The 24,772-nt window shown below is 25.1% G+C and overlaps 8 protein-coding genes across 8 annotated transcripts; 2 read left to right on the top strand and 6 right to left on the bottom strand.

The window, feature by feature from the left end:
• Positions 1-996: 996 nt before the first annotated feature.
• On the top strand, positions 997-2,952 carry DICPUDRAFT_151873 (prohibitin domain-containing protein; the record flags this gene model as incomplete). The annotated part of the gene is made up of 3 exons (XM_003287696.1): positions 997-1,341; positions 1,416-1,711; positions 1,785-2,952. 3 exons carry the CDS (start codon positions 997-999, stop codon positions 2,950-2,952), a joined length of 1,809 nt encoding a protein of 602 aa, XP_003287744.1.
• A 2,638-nt stretch (positions 2,953-5,590) lies between these two features.
• On the bottom strand, positions 5,591-6,013 carry DICPUDRAFT_151870 (uncharacterized protein; the record flags this gene model as incomplete). Its single annotated transcript, XM_003287684.1, has 1 exon — positions 5,591-6,013. The coding sequence occupies one exon, from the start codon at positions 6,011-6,013 to the stop codon at positions 5,591-5,593; it is 423 nt and encodes a 140-aa protein (XP_003287732.1).
• Positions 6,014-6,795: 782 nt separating this feature from the next.
• Positions 6,796-9,967, bottom strand: DICPUDRAFT_55026 (26S proteasome regulatory subunit S2). The gene is made up of 3 exons (XM_003287683.1): positions 9,407-9,967; positions 8,813-9,315; positions 6,796-8,737 (listed from the first exon to the last, which is right to left on the bottom strand). Exons 1-3 carry the CDS (start codon positions 9,770-9,772, stop codon positions 6,955-6,957), a joined length of 2,652 nt encoding a protein of 883 aa, XP_003287731.1. The 5' UTR covers positions 9,773-9,967; the 3' UTR covers positions 6,796-6,954.
• A 560-nt stretch (positions 9,968-10,527) lies between these two features.
• On the bottom strand, positions 10,528-11,310 carry DICPUDRAFT_32959 (40S ribosomal protein S2; the record flags this gene model as incomplete). Its single annotated transcript, XM_003287682.1, has 1 exon — positions 10,528-11,310. One exon carries the CDS (start codon positions 11,308-11,310, stop codon positions 10,528-10,530), a length of 783 nt encoding a protein of 260 aa, XP_003287730.1.
• Positions 11,311-12,417: 1,107 nt separating this feature from the next.
• Positions 12,418-13,724, top strand: DICPUDRAFT_55023 (proteasome subunit beta type 5; the record flags this gene model as incomplete). Its single annotated transcript, XM_003287695.1, has 3 exons — positions 12,418-12,528; positions 12,667-13,056; positions 13,264-13,724. 3 exons carry the CDS (start codon positions 12,418-12,420, stop codon positions 13,573-13,575), a joined length of 813 nt encoding a protein of 270 aa, XP_003287743.1. The 3' UTR covers positions 13,576-13,724.
• A 431-nt stretch (positions 13,725-14,155) lies between these two features.
• On the bottom strand, positions 14,156-15,788 carry DICPUDRAFT_91968 (uncharacterized protein). Its single transcript, XM_003287681.1, has 3 exons — positions 15,413-15,788; positions 15,037-15,343; positions 14,156-14,961 (listed from the first exon to the last, which is right to left on the bottom strand). Exons 1-3 carry the CDS (start codon positions 15,776-15,778, stop codon positions 14,495-14,497), a joined length of 1,140 nt encoding a protein of 379 aa, XP_003287729.1. The 5' UTR covers positions 15,779-15,788; the 3' UTR covers positions 14,156-14,494.
• A 2,292-nt stretch (positions 15,789-18,080) lies between these two features.
• On the bottom strand, positions 18,081-21,793 carry DICPUDRAFT_97807 (uncharacterized protein; the record flags this gene model as incomplete). Its single annotated transcript, XM_003287680.1, has 1 exon — positions 18,081-21,793. One exon carries the CDS (start codon positions 21,791-21,793, stop codon positions 18,146-18,148), a length of 3,648 nt encoding a protein of 1,215 aa, XP_003287728.1. The 3' UTR covers positions 18,081-18,145.
• Positions 21,794-22,005: 212 nt separating this feature from the next.
• Positions 22,006-23,512, bottom strand: DICPUDRAFT_97806 (uncharacterized protein). Its single transcript, XM_003287679.1, has 2 exons — positions 23,359-23,512; positions 22,006-23,285 (listed from the first exon to the last, which is right to left on the bottom strand). Exon 2 carries the CDS (start codon positions 23,228-23,230, stop codon positions 22,103-22,105), a length of 1,128 nt encoding a protein of 375 aa, XP_003287727.1. The 5' UTR covers positions 23,231-23,285; positions 23,359-23,512; the 3' UTR covers positions 22,006-22,102.
• Positions 23,513-24,772: the final 1,260 nt, after the last annotated feature.

Raw genomic sequence — 24,772 nt, 5'->3', positions numbered from 1 at the left:
AAAAACTAAATAAAGAATATCTTTTTTTTTACATATTGATTATTTAAATTAATATTATATTTGCCTTTTGCATCAAATAATTATTTTAACAATTAAAATTAAAAAAAAATCAAAAAAAAAATCAAAAAAATAAAAAAATTTTTTTTTATTTTTTTTATTTTTTTTTAAAGTATTCAAAGTAATCAAAGAAATATTTAGAAAAATAATTTCTCTATTTATTAATTAATTATTTATGTATATATATCATTTTTTTCTTTTTTTTATAATAAATTTTTTTTTCGAAATCGAAGGTGTTTGGGGGAATATCGAAATTTAAAAATTAAAAGGTTTCATATTTGCATTTTTTTGATTCAATTATTATAAAAAAAATTGATAAACACCAAATAAAAAAAAATTTTTGATAAAGTATAAAACTCTAAATGTCGTTTTTTTAGCAACATAATAATTTTATGCAAAAAATTTAAAATTTTAAATTTTTTTTTCTTAAATTTTTCTAAAATTCGACGAAAGCACAGATTGGTGTTAATTGGCCTGGTAGGAAATATTTAAACCATATCAAGAGGCAGCTATACCTTTTTTTTTCATCAATACCTAAATATTTAACAAAATAAAAAAAAATAAAAAAAAATAAAATTAAAAAATAGATTTTTAGGCAGTTAACTATAAATAAATTTTTTTAAATTTTTTTTTCATTCATTATTCATAACTGTTATAAAAATAACTTTTTAATTAATAAATAATTATTAAATATTCATATTAATAATAATATTATTACTTTTTATAACAAATATTTTTTTTTATATATATATATTCATCTTACACCCAAAAATAAATTGTAATACTTTATCTATATACTATTATTAATATTAAATATTAAAAAAATATATTAATTAATAATTTAATTAATTTTTAATATATTTTAATCTTTTTGTATAATAAATAAATAAATTAATAAATAAATTATTAAATAAATATATAAATATATAAATAAATAAAATGGTTAATATAGAATTAGAAATGGCTGGATCAGGATCAGGCTCATCAAGTGGCGACACTACCCCAAAAAGAAATTCATCAGAATTATCATCACCAAAGATACCATCAAGTCACAGTGATTACAGCTTAGCAGATAATGGCTATGGCGAACTTTCAATTTCCCAAGTTGTTATTAGAAGTGATTTCTTCAATGAATCTGCTGAAAAACAATCAAGAATTATTTTAGATAGATTCAATGAAGGTATTGGTAAAAACTCTGCTTTCACAGATTCACCAGCTCTTGGTCGTGGTCTTAGTCGTGTTGATATTAGTTATTTTGTTTTAGGTCATAGAAATCAAGTTGCTGTATGTATAATAACCAAATAAATAATATATTTTTTATTTACGTTAATATTAATATAAAAAACTCTTAATTATAGGAACTTTTTGATCCAAGAGGTCAACGTTTCAGTACTGTTTTATCAGCTGATCCAACTGTTACAATTAAATATATTGGCCCAGTTTCAAAAACTGCAAATTATTATGGTGCTTATGGTAAACACGTATTAAATGTACCAGCTGGTTATTATGCTAAAGCTCTTTCAAAGAATAGACCAGTTATTTATGGTGAAGGTCCACATGTTATCATCGATCCAACATTCCAATTTGATGAAAGAACAGGTTTCGTTAACCAGCAAGAACCATTTGTTTCTCATTCAACTATTCATATTTTAAGGTAAGCACAGTTTTTTTTAAAAATAAAAAAGTTTAAAATTCAAAATATTAATATCATTTATAATTTAATTTAGAATTCCAGCAGGTAAAATTGCAAAGGTTTGGGTTGGTACTCAACCAAAAATTTTAGAATCACGTCGTGAACCATATATATTTGATGATCCACAATTTAAATTAGTTGCTCCAGAGGGTGCTGTTAAAGCTTCACTCTTCCTCAATTCATCAGATACTTTTATCGAACATGGTTCAATCAAACGTATCATTCCACATACTGGTGAAGTTGCAATCACCTATAATAATGGTATCCTTACAATTATCTCACCACCAAAAGATGGCAAACCAGTTTTCATCGATTCCCCAACCCACAATTTCGAAGGTTTCATCAGTACTAGCCTCCAAACTTGTCTTTTCCCATCAAAAGAAACTAAACATCAAAGTTTATTAGACAACAAATCTGCAACTTCAGATGAAATTAACCTCAAGATTTTCCAAACTCGTGATTCACTTCGTGTTGGTGTTGTATTAGTTGTTGCTTTCAAAATTGTTGACCCAGAACTTGCCATCACTAAATTAGGAAAAGAAGGTATTATCAATCATATTGAAAATGTTTCATTTGCAGATATGGGTAAATCAATTCAATTAAGTACTCTCCAAGAGGTTATGTACTTTAACCAAACCAAACCAGGTGGTCCAATCGATGACAATGTTCAAACCATCCAAGATCGTGTTAAAGGTAATCTTGCTCGTGATTTATTAGAATTTGGTGTTGAACTCCAACGTCTTCAAATCGAAACCATGAAGGTTTTAGATACTGAAATCGCCAAGAAATTAGCAGGTCAATCCGTCACCTCAGCCGAATACACAACCAAACAAGCAACCTTAGTCAAAGAGTACGACATTAAAACCACTGAAGCTCGTCTTAAAGCTGAAACCGATAACATTGCTTTAGCCCAAAAGAATCAAGCCGTCATTGCCGAATCACAAGCTAAACTTCAATCTGCCCAAAAAGAAGCTGAAGCTTTACTCATTGCCGCCGATGCTCAAAGAAAAGCTCAGGAAATGCAAGGTGAACTATTCACTAAATATCCAATTCTTGCAGAAATTGAATTAGCTAAAATCAAAGCCCAAGCTCTCAAAGGTGCCACCCTTTATATTACCCCACAAGATGCAGGAAATTTCATGAACTCACCATTAGTTTATGTTGATCAATTAATGAACAAACAACAAATTACAAAGAAATAATATAGCTCTCTATCAACCAATGTTTTTAATTTTAATATATTTCATTCTTTTTAATAAAAAAACAAAGTATATTACTATTGATTATTATTCATCAAAGAATTTTAATTAAAAAAAGAAACAAAAAAGAAACAAAAAAGAAAAAAAAAAAAAAGAAAAAAAAAGAAAAAAAAGAAATCTGTTTTAATAATCACAAATCAATTTATTTAGTAAAACTTAAATAAAATATAATAAAAAAAACTAATATTTAGTTTTTTCTTGTACAATAAAATTCTAACGTCATTTTTTTTTCTTTCTTTTTCAAAAGCGATTTTTGGTGTTGCATTAGGTCATTATTTTTATTTATTGTTTGTTTTTGGTGTTTTTTGTACTTGCATTAGTCTACAACAGTGCATATAAGTTGGGCAAAGTAAGGTCAATTCGTATGTGATTCTTTTTTCTCCACCATATCTTTTCAACCCAGCACCGGGAAGATAAGAGGCACTCCTTCCCCCATATGGGTTCCAAAAAAAGAATTCGCCCAAAGGGGGGCTCGAACCCCCGACCACAAGGTTAAAAGCCTTGCGCTCTACCGACTGAGCTATCTGGGCAATTTATATAAAATTAATTATATCACCCACCTAGGTCGTTTAAAAAATTTTAATAAAAAATTTAGGAACAAAAATGGCACAGAAGAAACAAAAATAACCATGAACACTTAACCTATGATTAAAAAAAATGAAAGAGAGCTCTAGCTGATCTGCATAACAACAAGGGAAAGAGATATTATATAATGTTTTTATGATCCACACAGTTAATAAAGCTCTCAACCGAACTATAGGATTGCGGCTTATTCAAGAATAAAATCGAATAAAGGAAAAAAAAAAAAAATCATTTCGATTAAAAAATTATTGTTTTAAAAATTTTAATTGTTTGTTATTTATTTATGTATATTATAAAGTATTGTTGTTTTATAAATTTATTTTTGAATTCTTTTAAATAAAATTTATATAAGAAGCAGGTTTCAATGGTTTCTGGAGACATACTACCTCTATCTGGAGTAACAAGATCTGGACAATAAATAACATTTTAAAGGTAAATTTAAAAAAATATTTAAAATTAATTATTTAACGAATAAATAGATAATTGTATTTTTAATTATTTTTCATAATTTCATTTAACTTCTATTTAACAATAAAATATATAGTGTGTAAGATTATTTTTTTTTTATTTTTTTTATCATTGTCATTAAGTTATATATATAATAATATTATTATTTTTTTTTTTTTTTTTTTTTTTAATTTAATAAAAGTGGTGGTAACCTTTGTCCATTCTAATTGAATGTTTAGGAAAAAAACCTTTGGTTAATGATTAAAAGTAGTTATACTTGGTTTTGTTAGTAAATACTACTTAAACCCACCCTTTTAAAAATTTCAGCCCCTTTCTAATCTTTTCATCATCGGTTTTCCTAATGAATTCTCTTTTCGTCCTCAATTCTTTTCTCCTCTTCATAAGCTTTCATTTGAAAGTGGCAACTCTTCTTCATTTATTGTTGGAATTAATGGATCATTTGTTTCTTCATCCATGTTGGATGTAGTAATTGCTCTTCTGTTATATGTAACAAAACAAATTTAATAATTTTACATTAAAACTTAAAACTATCGTATAAATAAATTAAGTCTCTTTACAAATATTAGACTATAATTATCAATATTATTACTGTGAGTAAAAATATGATTATCGTGATTTTTTTGCCTTTCAATTTAAAAATTTAATTTTAAAAAAATTTTATTATGAAATGTTATTAATAGTTATAATTAATCATATGTTAGATTTAGAGATATTCAATATCCAGTCAAGCTTCTAAAGATACAGAAATTGTAACATTTGGTGCTTCAGCATTTCTTCCTCATCCGGTGCATCAAGAAGATCTGCTGTGGAAAATTTTTCAGTAGGAAGTGGATTTTTAAAGATGGTTTGTGGTGGCTTTGGGAATACTTCCTCATCCGGTGCATCAAGAAGATCTATTATTGAAATACAAATAATAACGGAAGAGAAATAGAAATTTCTTTTGGTTTGTTTTGTAGAATCTCTTTCTTCTTGTAACTTTGTAAACCAGGCCTATTCTTCACTGTTCATATCTAGATTTGTTTCGTTTGTGCCATATTTCACACAAGAATGATAGCATAACAGATTAAGCACTTCTAAGATGGTTCTTCTTTCAAGAAAATAATAATAGTAATAATAATAATAAAAATTTAGACTAAAATGTAAATGTGAAGGATACATTTCAGTTTATTTTTTTATTTGTTTGTTTGGTGAAAAAATAAATTTTATATAAAAAAAAAAAAAAATTTCATTTAAATATAAAAAATTTTTAATAAAAAAATAAAAAAAAAAAATTTATAAAATTTAATATTTTCAAATTACAAAATCTTGAGCCAACAGGAATTTTTTCTAAAATTTTTAATCAATCTTTTCGAATCTAAATATTTTGTAAAACAGTAACACCTATTTTTATAAAAATAGATTATTTTGTAATTTGTAAAATAATAATCAACACATGCACCAAATACTATTTAAAAAGATACAGTTACAATTTAAATTATAAACCTAAAAACTTTAAATTTTATTTTATTTTATTTCTTTAATATTATATTGATTAATATTTTGATTTTATTTCATCCAGTAAATAGAAATCACAATAGTATTTTAAACAACCATTGGTTTCACCCCTATAATAAGTTAAATTATAACCATTTATGCATACTGGCTTGACGACTGTTAAACAAACACCCAAAGGGATACAACACTTTTGATGCAAACATCTGTCACCATCTCTAACATAAAAAGGAAATTGTCTATAAGGGCAATATGGGATTTCTTTACTACTTGATGTATCTTGACAAGTTCGGTATGGATCGGGAGCATGTATAAAAGCATTAACAACTTGAAAAGAGTCTTCTGTTTTTCCTTCGCTATAATACCCTTGAACTAGTAATCTTTGATTTTCAGTATCAAATAGTTTCTTATTAAACCACTTGTCATCAAAACCTGGTATCGAATTTGAGTTATAATTGTCCATTATTATTTTCTCGCTTATCACTTGAGTTGATTTGAAAGTGTTTAGCTCTATTAAATTAATTGAATATTTATTACACCCTATACTATCTCTATTAAAGCTAATGATAGAATGCCTATTATTATTGTTTTCGCATGTTTTTATTAAATAATAATATTTTAATGGTGTATTTTTGAATTGATCTATAAAATCATTATTTTTTTGATACAAATAGTGATAAAATCTAACAATATTAAATTTATGATTATTATTGTATTTCGACTCCACAATATTCCCATATAAAATTATTTTATAGAAACTGCTATTGGTGTTATTATTAATATCCATATCTAATAATTGTTGTTTTATTTTTATTCTTGATGAAGCTAATTGGAATGACGATATCATTATTTTAATTGTCTCATTATTATTTTTATTGACTAGGTTATTTTGACCATAATTTAATGGTATAATATTAAACTCTTTATTATTTAATTTTATTAATCCATAATAATATATTTGTTCCCTATAAAAAGCCTCTATAAAACAATTATTTAATAATAAAATAAGAAAAAATATGGTATGTACTATTTTAATTGTCATTTTATTTATAAATCTAATGAAAAATATATATATATATATATATGAAAATTAAAAAAAATATAAATACCCACACAGCATACTTATTTTTATTAGTAAAAAAAAATATAAAAAAATTTGAAATAATTAAAAAAAAAAATTATAATCAAATGAAAAATTATATATAACATTATTACCCCACTACTTTTATTTGGGGGAATCTTTTATACTTTGTTTTTTTTTTTTTTTTAAAAAAAATATATTATTTTTTATTATTTATATTTTATAAAAAAAAATTAAATTTACATTTATATTTGTTTTGTTTTGATTTTTGGTTTTTTTTTTTTTTTTTTTTTTTTAATTTATATTATTATTATTTAATTAAATTATTTAGTCATTTTTGGTGAAGTTGAAGCTTGATCATTTTTTTTTAAAATAACAATACCTTCTAAAATATTAGTTAATGGAATATAATCTTCGGTGGCTAATTCTGCACGTTCATTATAACCAAGTAAAACTGGGGTGGTATGAGTTTGGAAACCGGTAATAGTCTTTGGTTTACCAGCAAGACCAACAGTATCGACACTTTGACCAACACGAACACTAACTGGTAATGGTTTAAGGTCTTCATCAACAGTCATTAACATACGTGGATTCATTGAACAAACTAAAGAGAAGAATAAATAATGTGATTGAGTGGAAAGAATATTTTTGATATCTAAAGCGGCATGTAAAAGGGCTAAAAGACCACCAGCAGCAACTGGTGACATTAATGAACGATCTGAATGGTATGGATTGATAGTCATGGTACCTTTACCCATATGTAAGAGACCTTGAGCGATACGAACAAAGAATAAATGGACATCTTTAGCATAAAATACAGCTAAAGCTCTTAACATACCACCAATACGAGCGTTATTTGTACCAGCACCAATTAAACCTAAAGCGAGGATTGCACCTTGAGCAACTTCATTGTCATTGTCGTGTGATAATTTACTTAAAATATCCATGATGGCAATACGTGGATTTGATGGTGATAAAAGACCTAAAGCTAATGGGATAGCTCTTTTAATGTGAACATTACCCTTTTGAAGGAGATGATCAAACATACGGAGACACATATCTGAACCTAATTCTTCACCCATGGCAATCAAAGCGATTGAAAGGACGGCAAGACCGTGGTGTGGGTTTTCAGTGCCATCGCTACAGAAATGGAGCATATTTTGAACTTTTAATACATTACCAGTACCAGCATAGGCACAAGCTTCAACAGTAAGACGAGCATATTCACCACCTTTACCTTCAATAGCTTTGAGGGTTTCAAGAGCTAATTCTGCAGCGTCTTGTTTACCAAGATATAAAAGACCAAGACCTAAATGAAGGAAACGGGAATGTGATTCGGAGGCAGCGGTACCTCTTGTAATAAGAGTTTGAACAAAAAGAGTTGAAAGCTCTGGATCGCAACTGCCAATGAAAATTAAACCTAAAGCTAAACCGACAACACCAATGAATTCCATTTTTTCTTTGTCATCATCAAGACATGGTGATAAGAGAGCCATTAAATCTTGTCTTTGAGTACCAGCATAAGCTAAACCTAAACCAAAGATGGCAGAGATACGAGTATTTGTATTTGGTGATTTAATGTGTTCGGCTAATAAGGAAAGGGCTGGATCCATATCTGAACGAATACCACAAGCAAGCATACCAATAGCCATAAGAGCACCATTACTACAGTGCTTTTCTTGGGAGTAAAGGAATTTATCAATCTTTGTTAAACCACCATCAATATCCCAAAGTACTACCATACCAGTAGAAGCGACAGTTGATAAGATACCTAATTCTCTATTCTTGAACCACCATTTTGTATCTTCTTCAGCAGTCATTAATTTATCTTTACCAAAACCAGCATTAACAAATGCATTAACAAATGATGAAGCTAAATTCATTCTGGCAGAATCTGCGACAACAGATGTTGAATCTAAATGTGATTGGAAAATTTCTTCTGGTAATTTTGGTTCTCTAATATCGAGATCAGTTGCTAAATTTAAAAAGTATTCACTTAATTTAATATTATTAATAATATCAGAAACTGTGTCATAATTAAAGTTTTCTGGTACAATTCTTTGTCTTGCTGCTAAAAATGATAATTGTTGTAACATAGATTGATTACTAAAGTAAATAAATAAGAAAATTAATATTATTGTGTTTCAATCATAAAATTTAATTTTAAATTAAAGTACTTACTCTTCAACAGATTTGAAAATGGAGGTAATTAACTCTTGATCAGAGATTTTCATTGCAACACGTAAAGCTTCTGGGTATTGTTTCATTTTAAGGTAGATTTCAATGCATACTCTTAAGATGTTGACATCATCTGGACCTGGAACATAATATGAACATTTGAAGAGATATAAACAAACACGTTGATAATTGTTTTCATCGATATAATTAAAGATTTTGGTTAATTGTTCAACTTCGAGTAAGAGATCACAAGCTTCTGGTTCGGCATTATGTGTCATTTGGAATGGGACAATTTCATCGACTAATTTGAGTAAATCTTCAACTGATTGACTTTCTTCTTTTCTGATATCATATTCTACACCAATTTCTGTGGCTAAATGTCTAACATACTCGTGACCCCATGCAGCAATAGCTTCTCCTGATCCTAATAATTTATATTTAAGTGTATCTCTTTCTTCATTACCATTTGCCATAGCAAGTACTGATAAAATATCAGCTAATAAAGTCTATTTATTATATTATAAAAAAAAAAAAACATTTGATTAATATTTAAAAAATTTTTAATCAATAATAATAATAAATAAATAAATAACTTACCTTTGGTTTACCTTCTTTTAAATTGCTATAAATTTCAACTAAAGTTTGATAATGAACTCTTAAGAATTTTAATGGTTTTGGTACAGAAGTCATTGATGAAGTTGATGATCTAATTTCGGATTTTAAGGCCTCTAATGAAGCTAAAACAATTTCAGAATTTTCATCTTTAACTCTTTCAACTAACATTTCTAAATCATTCTTTAATTTTTCATCTTCTGGTGATAAGGTATCTTCTTTTTTATCTTTCTTTTTTTGATCTTTTTTTGGTTGTTGTGTTGATGTGGTATTTTCTTTATCTTTGTCATCTTCTGGTTTTTTATTATCTTTTGATGGTACTGCAATTTTAGCTACTTCTCTTTCTGGCATTTTTTAATATATGTATATATAAATTATTTATTGGAAATAAATAATAATAATAAAAAAAATAAAAATAACAATAAATAAATAATAATAAAAAAAAAAATTATATAATATTTAAATTAAAAAATATTATAAATATAAATAAATTTTTAATATGTGATTGATGTTCACTATATGGAATATTAAATAGTGAAGTTGTTGATGTGCTGAAAAAATTAATAAAAATTAAAAAAAAAAAATTTTAAAAAAATTAAAAAAAAAAAATAAAAAAAATTTTAAAAAAAAAAATAAAAGAAAATATTATTAAATTAAATTAAATAATTTAATAAAAAAAAAAAAAAAAAGAAAAAAGATAAAAAGTTAAAATTCAATTTACACCCCACAAAAACACACACACAACAATTATTCATTTAAAAAATAAAAACAATCATTTTAATGTGAAGTTCTATTTAAATATTTATTTTAAATCTTTAATATAAATATTTGATTTTTAATAATTATTAATTTCAAATGAATAAAATGTGTAAAGATGAGTGTTTTCAACAAATAATTCAATTTATTGTTATTTTTAGATCTTGAGAAAAATGCAAAAAAAAAAAAAAAAAAAAAAAAAAAAAGATCAATTGAAAAAATAATGATATAATGATATTTTTTGAAATAATTGAGAGAGATAATAAATTGAAAAATAAAAAAATAAAAATAAAAAATAATGAAGATAGTAATAAAATTTCTTTTTTCAAATAAATATTTTTTTAATTTATTTATTCGGATTTGTTGGCTAAAACAGCTGAATGTTCTTGATATGGAGTCTTGGTGAGTTCAGTGTGTTTCCAGAGATCTGGGGTAAGGTAAGCATAGGTCTTGGTGATGGCGAAGAAAGTGGCCATGACAAAGTTACCCATGGTTCTGGTTTTACCACGTGATGAGGTGTAAACATCATCAACACCAGCGTATTGGAGTAATTTCTTTGGAACACGAGCAGCAACGATACCAGTACCTCTTGGGGCTGGGACGAGTCTGACAGCGACTGAACCGCATTTACCGGTAACTTTGGTTGGGACAGTGTGTGGAGCACCGATTTTGTTACCCCAATAACCTCTACGGACTGGGATGACTGAAAGTTTGGCGGCAACGATGGCACCTGAGATAGCGGTGGCAACTTCTTTAGCGCATTTAACACCAAGACCGACATGACCGTTGTGATCACCAACAACAACGAAAGCCTTGAAACGGGTACGTTGACCAGCACGAGTTTGCTTTTGAACTGGGACGATCTTCATAACTTCGTCTTTAAGGTTAAGGAATTTATCGATGATTTGGAATTCCTTGATTGGGAGGGAGAAAAGATAGATTTCGTGGATGTTTTTAATTAAACCGCTAGCAACGAGACGACCTAATTTAGTAACTGGGGTCCAATCTTTTGATTCACCAGCACCTCTTTGTGGACGACCACCTCTTTGTGGGGCAGCACCTCTTTGTGGACGACCGAATGATCTTTTTTGATCGGCGGATGGAGCAGCAGTAGTTTGTTGGGTATCAGCCATTGCTATAAAAAAAAAAGAAAAAATATTAATATATTTTTATATATTATTTTATTTTTTCTATCTGTATCTATATCTATATCATCATATTTTTTTTTTTTTTTTTTTTTCTCTATCTCTGCATATTCTTTATGGATAATGATAAATTTGATGGATTTGATAAAGATTGATGATATATCCAATGGATAAAGATAGATAATAAAAGATACACGTACATCTCTTTATATGTATTCTCTTATAAAGTTACATTTTCTAAAATGATTTTTTTCTTTTTTACGCTGCGACACGGTAAGCGACAAAAAAAAAATTTTAATTTTTTAATTTTTTTTTTTTTAATTTTTTTTTTTTTTAAAAAATATAACGTAAATATTAATATGAGAAATAATTATGATTCAAAAGCAAAAAAATAAAAATAAAAAAAAAGAGAAAAAAAAAAAAAATAAAAAAAAGAAAGAAATCTATTTTGTATATGTTTAAAATTATTATTTAAAAAAAATTTAAACAGTGTTTAATTTTATCACAAAAAAAAAAAAAGTTTTGTGGGAACCCCCAAAATTTTCTTATATTATAAAATAGTGAGTTTTAGTGGAAAAGGAAAAGGGTATTTATTTTTGTATTGCTATATTGCCATATTATTACATTAGCATTGTCTCATTATTCTTTGATTATTTCATTTCCAATTTTATGAGTATATATATTTTTTTTATTGAAACTATAATATTTTATAATATCTTATATTTTATATTATATAATATTTTATTATATTATATTGTTTTACACTATTTATTAAATGGGTTTATTAAATTGAATATTAAAAATCAGGTTATGGTTTTAAATGTTTATTACACATTTGATGAAATAATGAAAATTAAAAGTTTTAAATAAATAATGAGTTGTTTTTTTTTTTTTTTTAATTTAATTTTTTTTATAATTTTTTTTTTTAATTTATTTTTTTAATTTTTTTTTTTTAATTTTTTTTTAATTTTTTTAAATTATTTTGAACATACCAAAATTTTTTTTTTAATTTTTTTATTTATTTTCAATAATATAATTTTTTTTTTTTTTTGTAAATAATAATATATTTTTTTTTTCCTATATATATAAATAAAAATGATCAACATTGATTTTGATTCACTTGAACAACCAACTTTATTTGACAGTTTAGCAAGTGATGTTAAATATTTAGATAAACCACATTTTGATTTACCACCAAATTCTAATGTACATATCAAAATATTAAATAGTATAATAGGAGTTAACACAAATAAAATAGAATCAAATTAATAATAACCATAATAATCACATCCACTAATAAAATTAAAATTTATATACTAATGATACCTATATTTTATTTTTTAGCCAGGTGACTTTTTAAGAGAAACATTTGCACATCCAAATGCACCAAAACCATTAGAATTTGCACATGGTACTACTACATTAGCATTTGTATATAGTGGTGGTATTGTTGTTGCAGTCGATTCAAAATCTACACAAGGTCCATACGTTGCAAGTAGATCAGTTAAAAAAGTTATTGAAATCACACCAACTTTATTAGGTACCATGGCTGGTGGTGCCGCAGATTGTTCATTCTGGGAACGTGAATTAGGTAGAAGATGTAGATTATATGAATTAAGAAATAAAGAATTAATTTCTGTAGCTGCTGCTTCAAAAATTTTAGCAAATATTGTATATTCATATAAAGGTTATGGTTTATCAATGGGTACTATGATTACTGGTTGGGATAAAACTGTATGCATCAAATAGTTTTAAATATAGACTCAACAACAATAGTAGAAAACAATATAATAATAATAATAATAATTCATTTTACTAATTTTCTTTTTTTTTTTTTTTTTTTTTTTTTTTTTTTTTTTTTTTTATTTTTATTAATTATCAAACTTAAACAATAATATTTAAACAATAACAACAACAATAATAATGTATACAATATTTTAGGGACCACAATTATATTATGTAGATAATGATGGTACTAGATTACATGGTCAAAGATTTTCATGTGGTTCAGGTTCAACTTATGCCTATGGTGTTTTAGATTCTGGTTTCAAATGGGAAATGAACGACGAAGAAGCTTATGAACTTGGTCGTAGAGCTGTTTATCATGCCACACACAGAGATTCTTATTCTGGTGGTGCCATTAATGTTTACCATGTTCAAAGAAATGGTTGGAAGAAAATTTCATCCGATGATTGTTTCGAATTATACAAAAAATATTATAATATTGCTCCAATCAACAAACCAACAAATTAAATTAATAAATTTTTTTGTAATTATCACAACATAACAAATCATCAGTAAAAAAAACAATTTTCCAAAAAACTCTCATATTGTAAAAAAAAATAAAAAAAATAAATAATTTAATTATTATATATACATAATGTATAGAGTATATTAAATATAAAACTATAGTTTTGGTTTGTTATTATATTATATCACCTGCTTCTAAATTATCGATGAATTTTAATTATGTGGCTCCGTAAGGTATTATCTGAATTATTATTATTATCTTTATTATTATTACAATACATATTCAATTAAATGAAGTTTTATTCTGTTCAATACAAATAGATTTCTTTTTTAAATTTCTAATTCAAATTTCAATTATTTTAAAAAAAAAATATAATGTAAAGTGCAGTGCCGTACAAATGTGCTAATGGATGTGTGTGGTTAGTGTTTTAAGGAAATATTAATCATGATTGATTATTTTATTTAATAGTTAATTATTTAACATTTTGCAAAAAGTGAGACATAATATAATATTTAAAATAAAAAGCAGAGGGAAATAATAATTAATTTGTTATACTAACTTTCAAAAGCGAGTATAGTGATTGAAATTGAATAAACCAATGACTAGTATATAGCATTGGTATTAAATGTTTTTTTATTTTTATTTTTTAAAGGATATTAAAGGGAGATAGGGTTTTTAAATTGTTTTAAAATATAATATTATATTTATTAGTTATAATATTTATTTTTATTAGTAGTGTTAAAAAAAAATAAAAAAAAAAATAATATTTTTTGTATTATAATAGAGTTGGGAAAATAAATAAATAAATAAATTTTTTATATTTTTTATATGTTTCTTTTATGTTATTATTGTAATTATTATTATTGTTATTATTATTATTGCTATTGTTATTATTATTATTGCTATTGTTATTATAAATTATTAAGAGGATGGAGTTGAGGATAATGATGGTGGGGCTAGTTTTACGATCCAGTCATGTTTTAGACCTTGTTCTGCACTAATTCTTTCAGATGGTATCCATTTTAAACAATCTAAAATAAAGTTATCAAAATCGTCATCGCCAGATCTAATTAGATCTTTAAGTGGTTTGGTGCCAACGCCATAGATTTCGCCTGTAGTACTATTTTTAACTTGTTTTGGTGTGTAGTCATCTTCGAAAAAGATATCTCTACGAGTGGAATTATCTATAACTTGCTTAGGGGGTGCTCCAAGCACCTCCATAATACATGCAAGTTGTTCTGGTTCGTCAGCACCAGGGAATAATGGTGATCCTGTGAAAATTTCAACTAATATACAACCTAAACTCCAAATATCGATGGATTTATCATATTTGGTTCCTAATATAACTTCGGGTGATCTATAAAATCTTGATTGGATGTATGGGAAAACTTGATAATTAAATAAAAATTATAAGTATATTATCTCTTATTTTAAAACATATAGTTAGGTAGATTGTTACTTACTTTGTTCATTTTCGAAACAACTACTACCAAAATCAATAATTTTAATACCAGATTTGCCTGCTTGTTTTAATAAAATATTTTCGGGTTTTAAATCTGCGTGTATTATATCTCTTTTTGATAAAAATTTAAGTGAAGTTAAAATTTGAGCACCAAACCTCCAAACTAAACTTAAATTGTAACCTTGAAAATGATTGATCTTTAAAAAGTCATAAAGACTCATACTGAGTAGTTCAAATGTTAAGCATAAATGGTTTCTAAAATAAAAATGATTATTTAAATGCACTATATTTGCTGTTGAATTTGGATCCTATAAAAAAAAAGAAAAATATTAATATTTTATAAATTATTTTTTTTTTTACAAAATAATAAAACATACATTGTTCTTTAAATATTCTAAAATTTTAATTTCTGTTAAAGCTTGTTGATGGAATCTCTTTTGGTTACGTAAAATTTTTAAAGCTACAAAGTCACCAATTTTATAATCATAGGCTTTGACTACTTGGCAAAATGAACCCTGACCTAAAATTGAAACAACTTCAAATCTATATGCGATATGGTCATGTTCAACAATTTTGTATTCACCAGTTTCGGTATCAAAACCATTGTTTGGTAATTTCGGATTTGGTTGGATCTTTTTAGTAGTATTACCTGTAAAGAAAATTTGTGGATAATCTAAAATTTCGGCTTGCTCTGCGGCTGTTAATTCATTTATATACAATTTTAATGCAACTGCTGGTGTCATAATTGGTAGTTTATTTGACGCATTGGGCGATGGCGATGGACATTTGTTGGCATTTGATAATGATGGAGATGATTGTTGTACAAGTATTGATGTTAAGTTATTTGATGATGTTAATGGTGGCGATATGAGTGATGATGTTGATAAACTGGTGCTTTCAGAGATACTATGATTGGATGACGATGATGAGGTTGCTTTAGATGCTGATGATGATTTAAATGATGATAATGATTTTGTATCTTTTCTTTCTCTTGGTGTGGTAACTGTTGATTTACTCGTGGATGATAGTGATGGTGTTGGAGTTTTTGAACTTCTAAGAATTTTTGTAAATTTACTTGAGAGTGATTGCTCTTTATCCTTTTCTTTCTCCTTTTCCTTTTCTTTTTCTTTTTGTTGTTCTTTTGATAAGCTTGCTGATACTGATAGCGATCTTGATTTTATTACAGGTTTTGTTACATTGGCCAATCTAGCGAAAACATCATCAATATTTGTTTTGGTTGGTGTTGTGGTTGGTGTCATGGTTGATGGGGTTTTTGGTGTTGTTGGTGGTGTTTGATCTATATTTACATCATTTGATTTGGTTGGGGTTTTTGTAGTAGTGGTTGTTGTACTGCCATTAACTGATGCGTGTGTAGGTGAAAATAATGAACCATTTGAAATTGATACTGATCTTGTTTTCATTGTTGATCTTTGTGAATCTATTGTGTGTGCGCCTGATAGTTTCATTTTTGATAGTGAGGCAGCTGTATGTTTAATTTGTGTATCGTCATTATTTGCTGTTGTGGTAGTGGTGGTAGTGGTAGTTGTGGAGGATGAAGAGGGTGATAATAATACTGATGTTGATGCTGAAATTTGTGATGGTGGTTTAATGTTACTACCTGTTGTTGATTTTCTATATGATGAGTTTGATGTACCACTTAATAATGCTTCTTTTGGTTTTCTAAATTCTGGGTTTCTGCTTGGTCTATCTGGTATTTTTTTAGATGGTGGCGATATAGTATTTGCAGAGGAGGATGAGGTTGTACTGCTTGATAATGAAGATTTAGAGATAATAGGTTCTTCTTTAGAAATACCAGTTTTAAGTATTGATTTAGGTGTGGAGGATGATTTTAAAGGAGAAAGGGGGTTACTGCTGCCACTACCAGTGGTAGATGATGTACCAACTGGAGAGTCATTCTCATTTGCACCCATTGTATAGGCCATGGATGGTAAACAAACACTTCTTCTCGCAGCTGCCTTATTTGACATAGATGATTTTAATTTAGCAATATCATTGTTATGAGAATCAATAATTTGCTTATGAAGTGATGTCATTTTTATTAAAACTATCACTAATTTGTTCTGTTCTATTCTATTATTATGCTATTATATGTGTTTTTATTTTTTATTCTATTATACATGCAAAAAATAAATAAAATGGATAAAAAAAACCTAAAATACAATATGTGTATTCTATATGTATACTATTATTTATTACAGCTGTTACTATTTCATTAATATCGATCTTAATATTTTGTTAAAAGTCGCTTTTTTTATTTTATATAAAAAAAAATTAATATTAGTCACATTAGAATAATTTCTTATATTTTGAAAATAGTATGATTATAAATATAAACAATAATTCGATACTATACCCTTTGTTATTATTGTTATTCTATATTATACTACTACTACTGCTACTACTATTGTTTATATATTATCTGTTATTATTTTTATAGTTATTATAATTTTTATTTATAGTTTTAGTTTAAAATAAATATAAGAAAAACAAAATGTGACGGTAGTAATATATTAGATTTTTGTGTGTATGTGTGCCTGTGTGGGTATATAAATCTATATTTATTATTTATTGAGTACCATATAAATATTTGTTTGTTTGTTTTATTTTATTACCCTAAAATGTGTATATATATATTTATTTTTATTTTTTTATAAAAAAAAATAAAGTTTATTTTCTAATAATCTAAATTGATAATCTATTATATTAAAATGTTTATTATTCTAGTGATAAATATTTTAAAATTTAAATAAAAAATAAAAAATAAAAAATAAAAAAAATAAAAAAATAAAAAAAAATAAAAATAAATTTAAAAAAAAAAAAAAATAAATATTTTTTAATTTTTTTAATTTTTAAAATAATAAAACTGAAAACAAGTTTTTCTTTGTTGTTTTAATTATTTATTTTTGGATTTATGAAAATAGTATTTCTAATACTAAATTGGAGCCCACTGATTTTTAGAATAATACATTTTTATATAATCGTATAAAAAAAAAAAAAGAATTTCTAAATAAATATAATTTTTTTAATAATTAATTATAATATACACTTTATTTTTTAATATATTATTTGAAATATTGTTTTTAATATTACTATTTTTCACCAATATTTTCTTCTTCAAAATTATCTCTTTTCCTTTTATTACTAATTGCGTTATTTTGATCGTTTGGTTGCTGTTCTTGATTTTCTTTTTGTTTTATTTCATTTTCTTTTTGTTTGATTTCATTTTCTTTTTTTAATTTTTCTGAATCTCTAAATTTTTTATTAAATATATAATAGTAGTCAAAGTAACATGTTTTGATAGATAATTGATTTTGGAAACCATAGAATTGATTTTTAGAGTTTGAAAATGCCTTTTTAACCAATGAGTTGTCTGGTACTTGGGATTTTAATAGATTATTTGATTGATAACGTTCCAACATATATTTTGTGCAGTGAACCAAACCTTTTGAAAATAAGTTTTTGAATAATTCATTTATAGGTTTAGGGTTATTTGGTGGGAAAAACCTTTCGATTAGGTCACAAAAGAATTTTAGTGTTGATAAATCATAGATTGTGGTGGTTTTGTTATAAAGTAAATTGACAACAGATGTGGCGATTGGTATATTTGTTACTGTTTCGAATACCCATGACGCGACTTCAATATGATTGTTGGCTATGAGTGAGTGGACCAATTGAAAGATTTTGAAAGCATCAAAATTATAAATGGCATCAAAAAATATTTTGATTATTTCTAAATTTCCAACAGTTCCCAATGTACACAATAAATTGCCATCAATATAGTCTTTAATTTGATTGGTGACCCATAAACAAATAATTTCTTCTCGTAGTGCTTGGTAATTATTTGTTTTAATTGAATGATAAATAGGATTATTAATTGGAATTATAAAGTTTTTCATAGTTGGATATTCAATATTAAATTTTCTTAATTGTTCTTTGGTCTTTCGGGTTAATAAATAACTTGATGTCGGTATTTTAATTCTGGGACGTGATGTAGTTAGTGTTTTTGATGTTGGTTCTGTTGGTTCTGTTGTTTCTATTGGTTCTGTTGTTTCAGTTAATGTTGATGTTGATTTTTCTGTTGATATTGCTGCTAATGTTGATGTTGGTGTAGTTTTACCTGATAATTCATCATTATTAATAGTTCCATTCATTGATTCTTTTTGCTCCTGAGTTAATAGTAAATTATTATTCATTATAATTTCAATGATATTGTTTTGGTTATTTGATATGGCATGAATTAAAATATCATTCGATCTAAAATGTGATGGATAACGATTTGCTAAAAACTCGAATATATCTGACCTTCCATTTTCTATCGATGAGTTGATAAATAAACTTATGAGTGGTTGAATACTTGTAGTTTTTTGAGAATTCATAAGTTTAAGAAGGGTATTGAATGAAAAATTTGGCATCTTTATAATTTCATCAACTTCATTTGCTTTTAATTTAAAATTATTTTTTAAACAAAATTCTAAAAATTCTAAATTGTTCTCTTTAATTGCTAATAAAATCCAGGAGGTATTAAACGTCATAAGCTTTGTGGATAAATATTCTAACAATTTAAATTCTTTTCTTTTTTCTAATTCTTTTTGAATCGGTATTTTTTGTGAAAATTCTTTAACCTCGAGTAGTTTCTTTAAAAATTCTAATTTTTGCATTTTCAATTTATTAATTTCATTATTATTATTATTATTATTATTATTATTATTATTATTTATTTGGTTTTCTGTTGTTGGTTCAGTGATTTTGTTATCTTTATTTGTATCCATAGCAACTCTATCTTGATTATCTATATTATTTACATTATTATTATTATTTGATATTTCTTTTGATTTATCGTTTTCTAATAAATCAATTTTGGCGTCTATATCCTTAAATAAAAAATTTTCAACTTTAAATTTTTCACCTATAAATTGATTATAAGCTAAATAATACATTTGATTAAAACGATAGATTTTAATGAATAAATCTAAAGTTTTGATATCTGCATTTCTAAAAGAATTTTCAAAAAGGCTTTGAGCTTTTTCTAAATAGTTTACTGTTTGTTTAATATCTTTGAAACGAAGTTGCTCGATTTCATTAGCATCACCTTCAATAATTGAACGGTAGTAATGACTATTCTTTGGGTAGAATACAGTCGACTCGATTGGTAAAATCCATTCTTTATAAAGCATTTCCATTAGAGTTTCACGTTTTGGTAGTTTGGTTCTTGGTTTAATGTTGTCTTTGATGTCTTTATCATACTTTTTACAAATTTGGAATAATGGACCATTTGACAAATTCAATAAAGTTAATGTATGGGTACCACGTAATGGTTTCATTACATCTAGAGATAAGATTTTTTGCATAGAGTTGATATAGTTGATTATTTCTTTTGATGTTAATGTATGATCTTTCCATGGATTAAAACATTTTACTAAATCTTCGAGGAATAAAACTTTGGGTTTCTGGGTTTGTCTAATAAACTTTAATTGAAGATCATAGTCCAGTTTATAAAATATTGTCTTGCTTTTTATATTGTCTAAAATTAAGTGTGAGTCTGGTAAAATTACTTTTTTATTATCTTGACTTTCGAATATTAGAATATCTTCTTCACTTAAAACCTGTGGTGGTGATGATGGTATAGAATAGTCTTCAGTAATAATATTATTAATATTATTATTATTATTATTATTAGGTGATGTGGTTGGTATAGTAGTTGTCGTTGTAGTTGTTGTAGTAGTTGTTGTAGTTGTTGTTGTGGTTGGTTTATTAATTCCATTGGTATCTATATGATTTTTAATATTCTCTTCCTTTTCTTCCTCTTCTTTTTCTTTTAAAATTTGCAGTAATTTATCTTTTTTTAAAATATATTCTTTATTGTTTAAATATCGAATCATATTTGATATATTTGAAGATTGTTGAAGATAGTCAATAGTAAGAATAATATTAAGCTCATCATCGATACCAATTTTATGCAAATATTTGATTAAGTCAACGTTACCAGTTGCGATAGCTTTATATTGAATATCTGGTTGAAACTGTATTGGTGAATCTAAATTTTGAATGATTGAAATTACAGCTGTCAAATTATTTGCTTTAACAGCATCGTCTAAACAGTTTAATAGTGTTGATTTATATCTACTATAAAAAGAGTCCCAAAAACTTGAATCTTCTTTAATTTCTTCAAATAAACTTGGTATTAAAGCAAATGATTTCTCGTTGAATGAAATGGTATCACCAATTTTAACTCTATACTTTAACAATTCCCAGTACTTGTTTTTTATTAGCCATTCAAGGGAGTGAGTTTGATAATACTTCAGCATTATTTTGTTTTTATTACTTCTTTCTTTTACAAATTTCCATATATTATTTCTTATATCTTGATTATCCCATAGTTTTTTAAAAATTTCATCATTGAATTTAATGATTTCTTTTTCTTGTATCTCTTCCTCTTCCTCTTCTTCCTCTTCTTCTTCCTCTTCCTTTTCTTTTTCATCAACTTTTTCGATATCGATTTCCATAGATTCACTATTATTTTCATTTTTTGGTGATTCATGTTCTTTAATTTGCTCTTCTTTTTGGCTTTTATCCTTCATTTCTTCATCATTATTATTACTGTTTGTTGATATTTCGTCACCACCTCGGTTTTCTATCGCTGTATCTAAAGTGGTCATAGCTATATCACTATTTGTAGGATCCCCATTATTGTTATAATTGGTTTTATCATTAGAGGTATTATTACTATCTATTTCCATTGCATTAATAAATAATATATCTAAATTATAGTTGTGTTTATTTTTTTTTTCAAATAAAAAAAAAAAAGTAAACTAAAAAACTTTAACTATAAAGCGGGATTGAAAACTAGAATATCAATTAATTGGATGAAAAATAAATTAATGAAAATAAAAAAAAAAAAAAAAAATTAAAAAAAAAAAAAAAAAAAAAAAAAATAAAATTTAAAAAATTTAAAAAATAAAACAATTTTTTTTTTTGGAGCCCCAAACAAAACATTTTTATTACCCAATTTATTTATTTATTTATTTATTTATTTATTTAAAAAACAATTATACTAAATGATCAATTATGAATTGTTTTATATTTGGTCTTTTATTTTGATCTTGTATTAATATGGAAATTAACTTTAAATCTTCTTCAAAATGTTCTTTGATTTCAATTTGATGGTTTGGAGTTAATCGTAAATATCTAGTATTGGTGTTTATATGGTTGCTACTATTATTGGTATTGGTATTACTATTATTGTTGTTATTATTATTATTATTATTATTATTATTAATGATATCGTTATTTAATATTATTTTATTATTTATTATATCCAATTTACCATTTCTAATAATTTCTTTAAAAGCATTAAAATAGTCGTCATCATTTATTGTATTATCATAAATGGTTGATATTAATAATTCTAAATACATTATACCAATAGTGAAAGATACTGTGTTTTTACCCACTACTTTAAATAAATTTCTAGATTGATGTCTATCGCTGTATATTGAGTGAACCACTGAATCCTTACCCATAACAAATCTATCATTAATGTCACTGTAGAGTAGACAATGTTCAAAGTTTGAAAATTTGACTACTGATTGATCGTTGGTACCCAACGAATCTTCCATTATGTAGATATTTGAGGGTTGTAAAGTTTGATGTATAATTTGACGTTCTTCGAAAAAGAAGGCACTCGCTAGTATAGCACGTATTATAAATCGGGCCATTGTTAAAGACCCTTTGCATTTTCTCCTCCTTATTATCATATCTAATGTTTGATATTTTGACATATCCTCCATTTCCATAAATAATAATTCGTCTTTGTATTCCAATAGCCTCGGTCTCATCATCTTGCTCTTCCCCCTATAGGACCCATAGAACTGAATTGAATTATTAGAGTCTATTAGTTTTTCCAACACATTTAGTTCCTTTAGTGATTTTGTATTTTTCTTTTGTACTTTGACTATGATATTTCTCTTTTCAATTAAATCGCCTTCATGGTAGTATCTCTTTACTGAAAAATAATTTTTAAATGGATTGTCACTTATTAAATCTATATCTATATAGTTGTTTAAAATATTATAGTTTTCATTTTCTTCATTAATCTCTTCTTTGTATATATTATAGTTGAAATTTTCAAAATAATTAAATTTATTTGTATTTAAAAAAGGTTGATTTTTATTCATTGTATTATAATTATTATTATTACTATTATTATTATTATTTATTATATTATTTTTTCTATTTGAATTAAGGAGGGTATTAATATTGGTTTATATAGGGTATATGTTTGGTTATTATGAAATATAGTTACATTTTTATATTGCTACTGCCGGTATTACCACTGTTACCATTGCCACCTATACAGTTGTTTTTTATACATTGTAATAAATAATTATACCCTTTTATATTTATATTGTTTTCAAAATCATTTCTATCTATTGGGTTTGTATTTTCGTTATTGGTTTCATTATCATCATCGACACTGGTGTCTTGATTTATTCCCTCTATATTATTATTATAGTTTATGGATGTAGGTATAGTATTGATCTTTGTACTACTATTCCCAATATTATTTATTTTATTATCAATATTATTACTATTATTATTACTACAATTATTAATATTTTTATTTAAACCACCATTATTTATATTATTATTATTATTATTATTATTATTATTATCTATATTTAAGTATAAACCTATATTATTATTATTACTACTGCTACTTGTTACAACTGTTGTTAGACTAGAAATAACATTGTCCATTTTTTATTGTGAGTCTATAATTATTAATAATAATAGTATATAAAATTTAAATTATTGGGTTAAAATTTATAAATTTAGTATGATTTTTATTTAGTGTGGCTTTTTGTGGGTGTTTAGTATAGTATATTTAGTTTTTGTGTAAAAATTAAAATAATAAATGAAAAAAAATTAATTATTTATTTATTGATTTAAAAAATTATAAATAACAATAAAATAATAAAATAAAAAAAAATTAAAAATAAAAAAAAATAATAATAATAATAATAAAAATAATGAAAGGTTTTGATTTGAAATGAGTGGTATTGATAAATTTAATAAATAAATAAATAGAGAGTTTAAAATTGATTATATGAGTAACGAAAGGGTATTAACATAAAATATTTTATTTAAAATTTTATTATTTATTAATAACCAAATTTATTTTAATGATTTATTATGTTTTTGATTTTGATTTATTCAAATGGATTTATGAATATATAAATATATATTTTGAATTATTATTATATTATATATATATGTATATGAGTGCATAAGTAAGCACACCCACACAATAGTTTTTTTAAATTTAAATTTAAAAAAAAACAATTTATTAAACCTATCCCCTTAAGTTTAGATGATTTAATTGTTCATAATAATAATAATGATATTAGAGTTGTGGAAATAAATTTTGAATATAAATATATAATAAATAGTAATATTAATAATAATATAATAATAATAATATTATTATTATTTAATAAAAGATAAACTTATAATCATATTATTAGAGCTTGTATGGTTAAGTTGTGGGTATAAAGAGAATAAATTATATGTGTCGTGTTGGCCGCGGGGGTGTTTTGTCGTGGTTTTTTATTTAATTTTTTTAAAAAACAAAATAATAAATTTTTTTTTTTTTATTTTTTACCCTAGGTTTGGATAATTTAAACTGGGGAAATAACCGGAAATTTCAATAAACCATT

The sequence above is a fragment of the Dictyostelium purpureum genome, assembly GCF_000190715.1.
Source record: "Dictyostelium purpureum unplaced genomic scaffold DICPUscaffold_109, whole genome shotgun sequence".
Taxonomy (NCBI): Eukaryota; Evosea; class Eumycetozoa; order Dictyosteliales; family Dictyosteliaceae; genus Dictyostelium; species Dictyostelium purpureum.
The sequence above is the reverse complement of the archived record's forward strand: the minus strand, read 5'-3'. Positions and strand labels throughout refer to the sequence as shown.

Bases quoted from the DNA above. Each gene is read 5' to 3' on its own strand.
- DICPUDRAFT_55026 (XM_003287683.1), bottom strand. From the start codon at position 9,772: ATGCCAGAAAGAGAAGTAGCTAAAATTGCAGTACCATCAAAAGATAAT. The intron at 9,316-9,406 runs GTAAGTTATTTA...TATAATAAATAG, and splicing joins TAAAAGAAGGTAAACCAAAG to ACTTTATTAGCTGATATTTT. The intron at 8,738-8,812 runs GTAAGTACTTTA...TATTTACTTTAG, and splicing joins ATTTTCAAATCTGTTGAAGA to TAATCAATCTATGTTACAAC.
- DICPUDRAFT_91968 (XM_003287681.1), bottom strand. From the start codon at position 15,778: ATGACACCAGCAGTTGCATTAAAATTGTATATAAATGAATTAACAGCC. The intron at 15,344-15,412 runs GTATGTTTTATT...TTTTTTTTATAG, and splicing joins TAGAATATTTAAAGAACAAT to GATCCAAATTCAACAGCAAA. The intron at 14,962-15,036 runs GTAAGTAACAAT...TTAATTATCAAG, and splicing joins TTGTTTCGAAAATGAACAAA to TTTTCCCATACATCCAATCA.
- DICPUDRAFT_97806 (XM_003287679.1), bottom strand. From the start codon at position 23,230: ATGAATAAAAATCAACCTTTTTTAAATACAAATAAATTTAATTATTTT.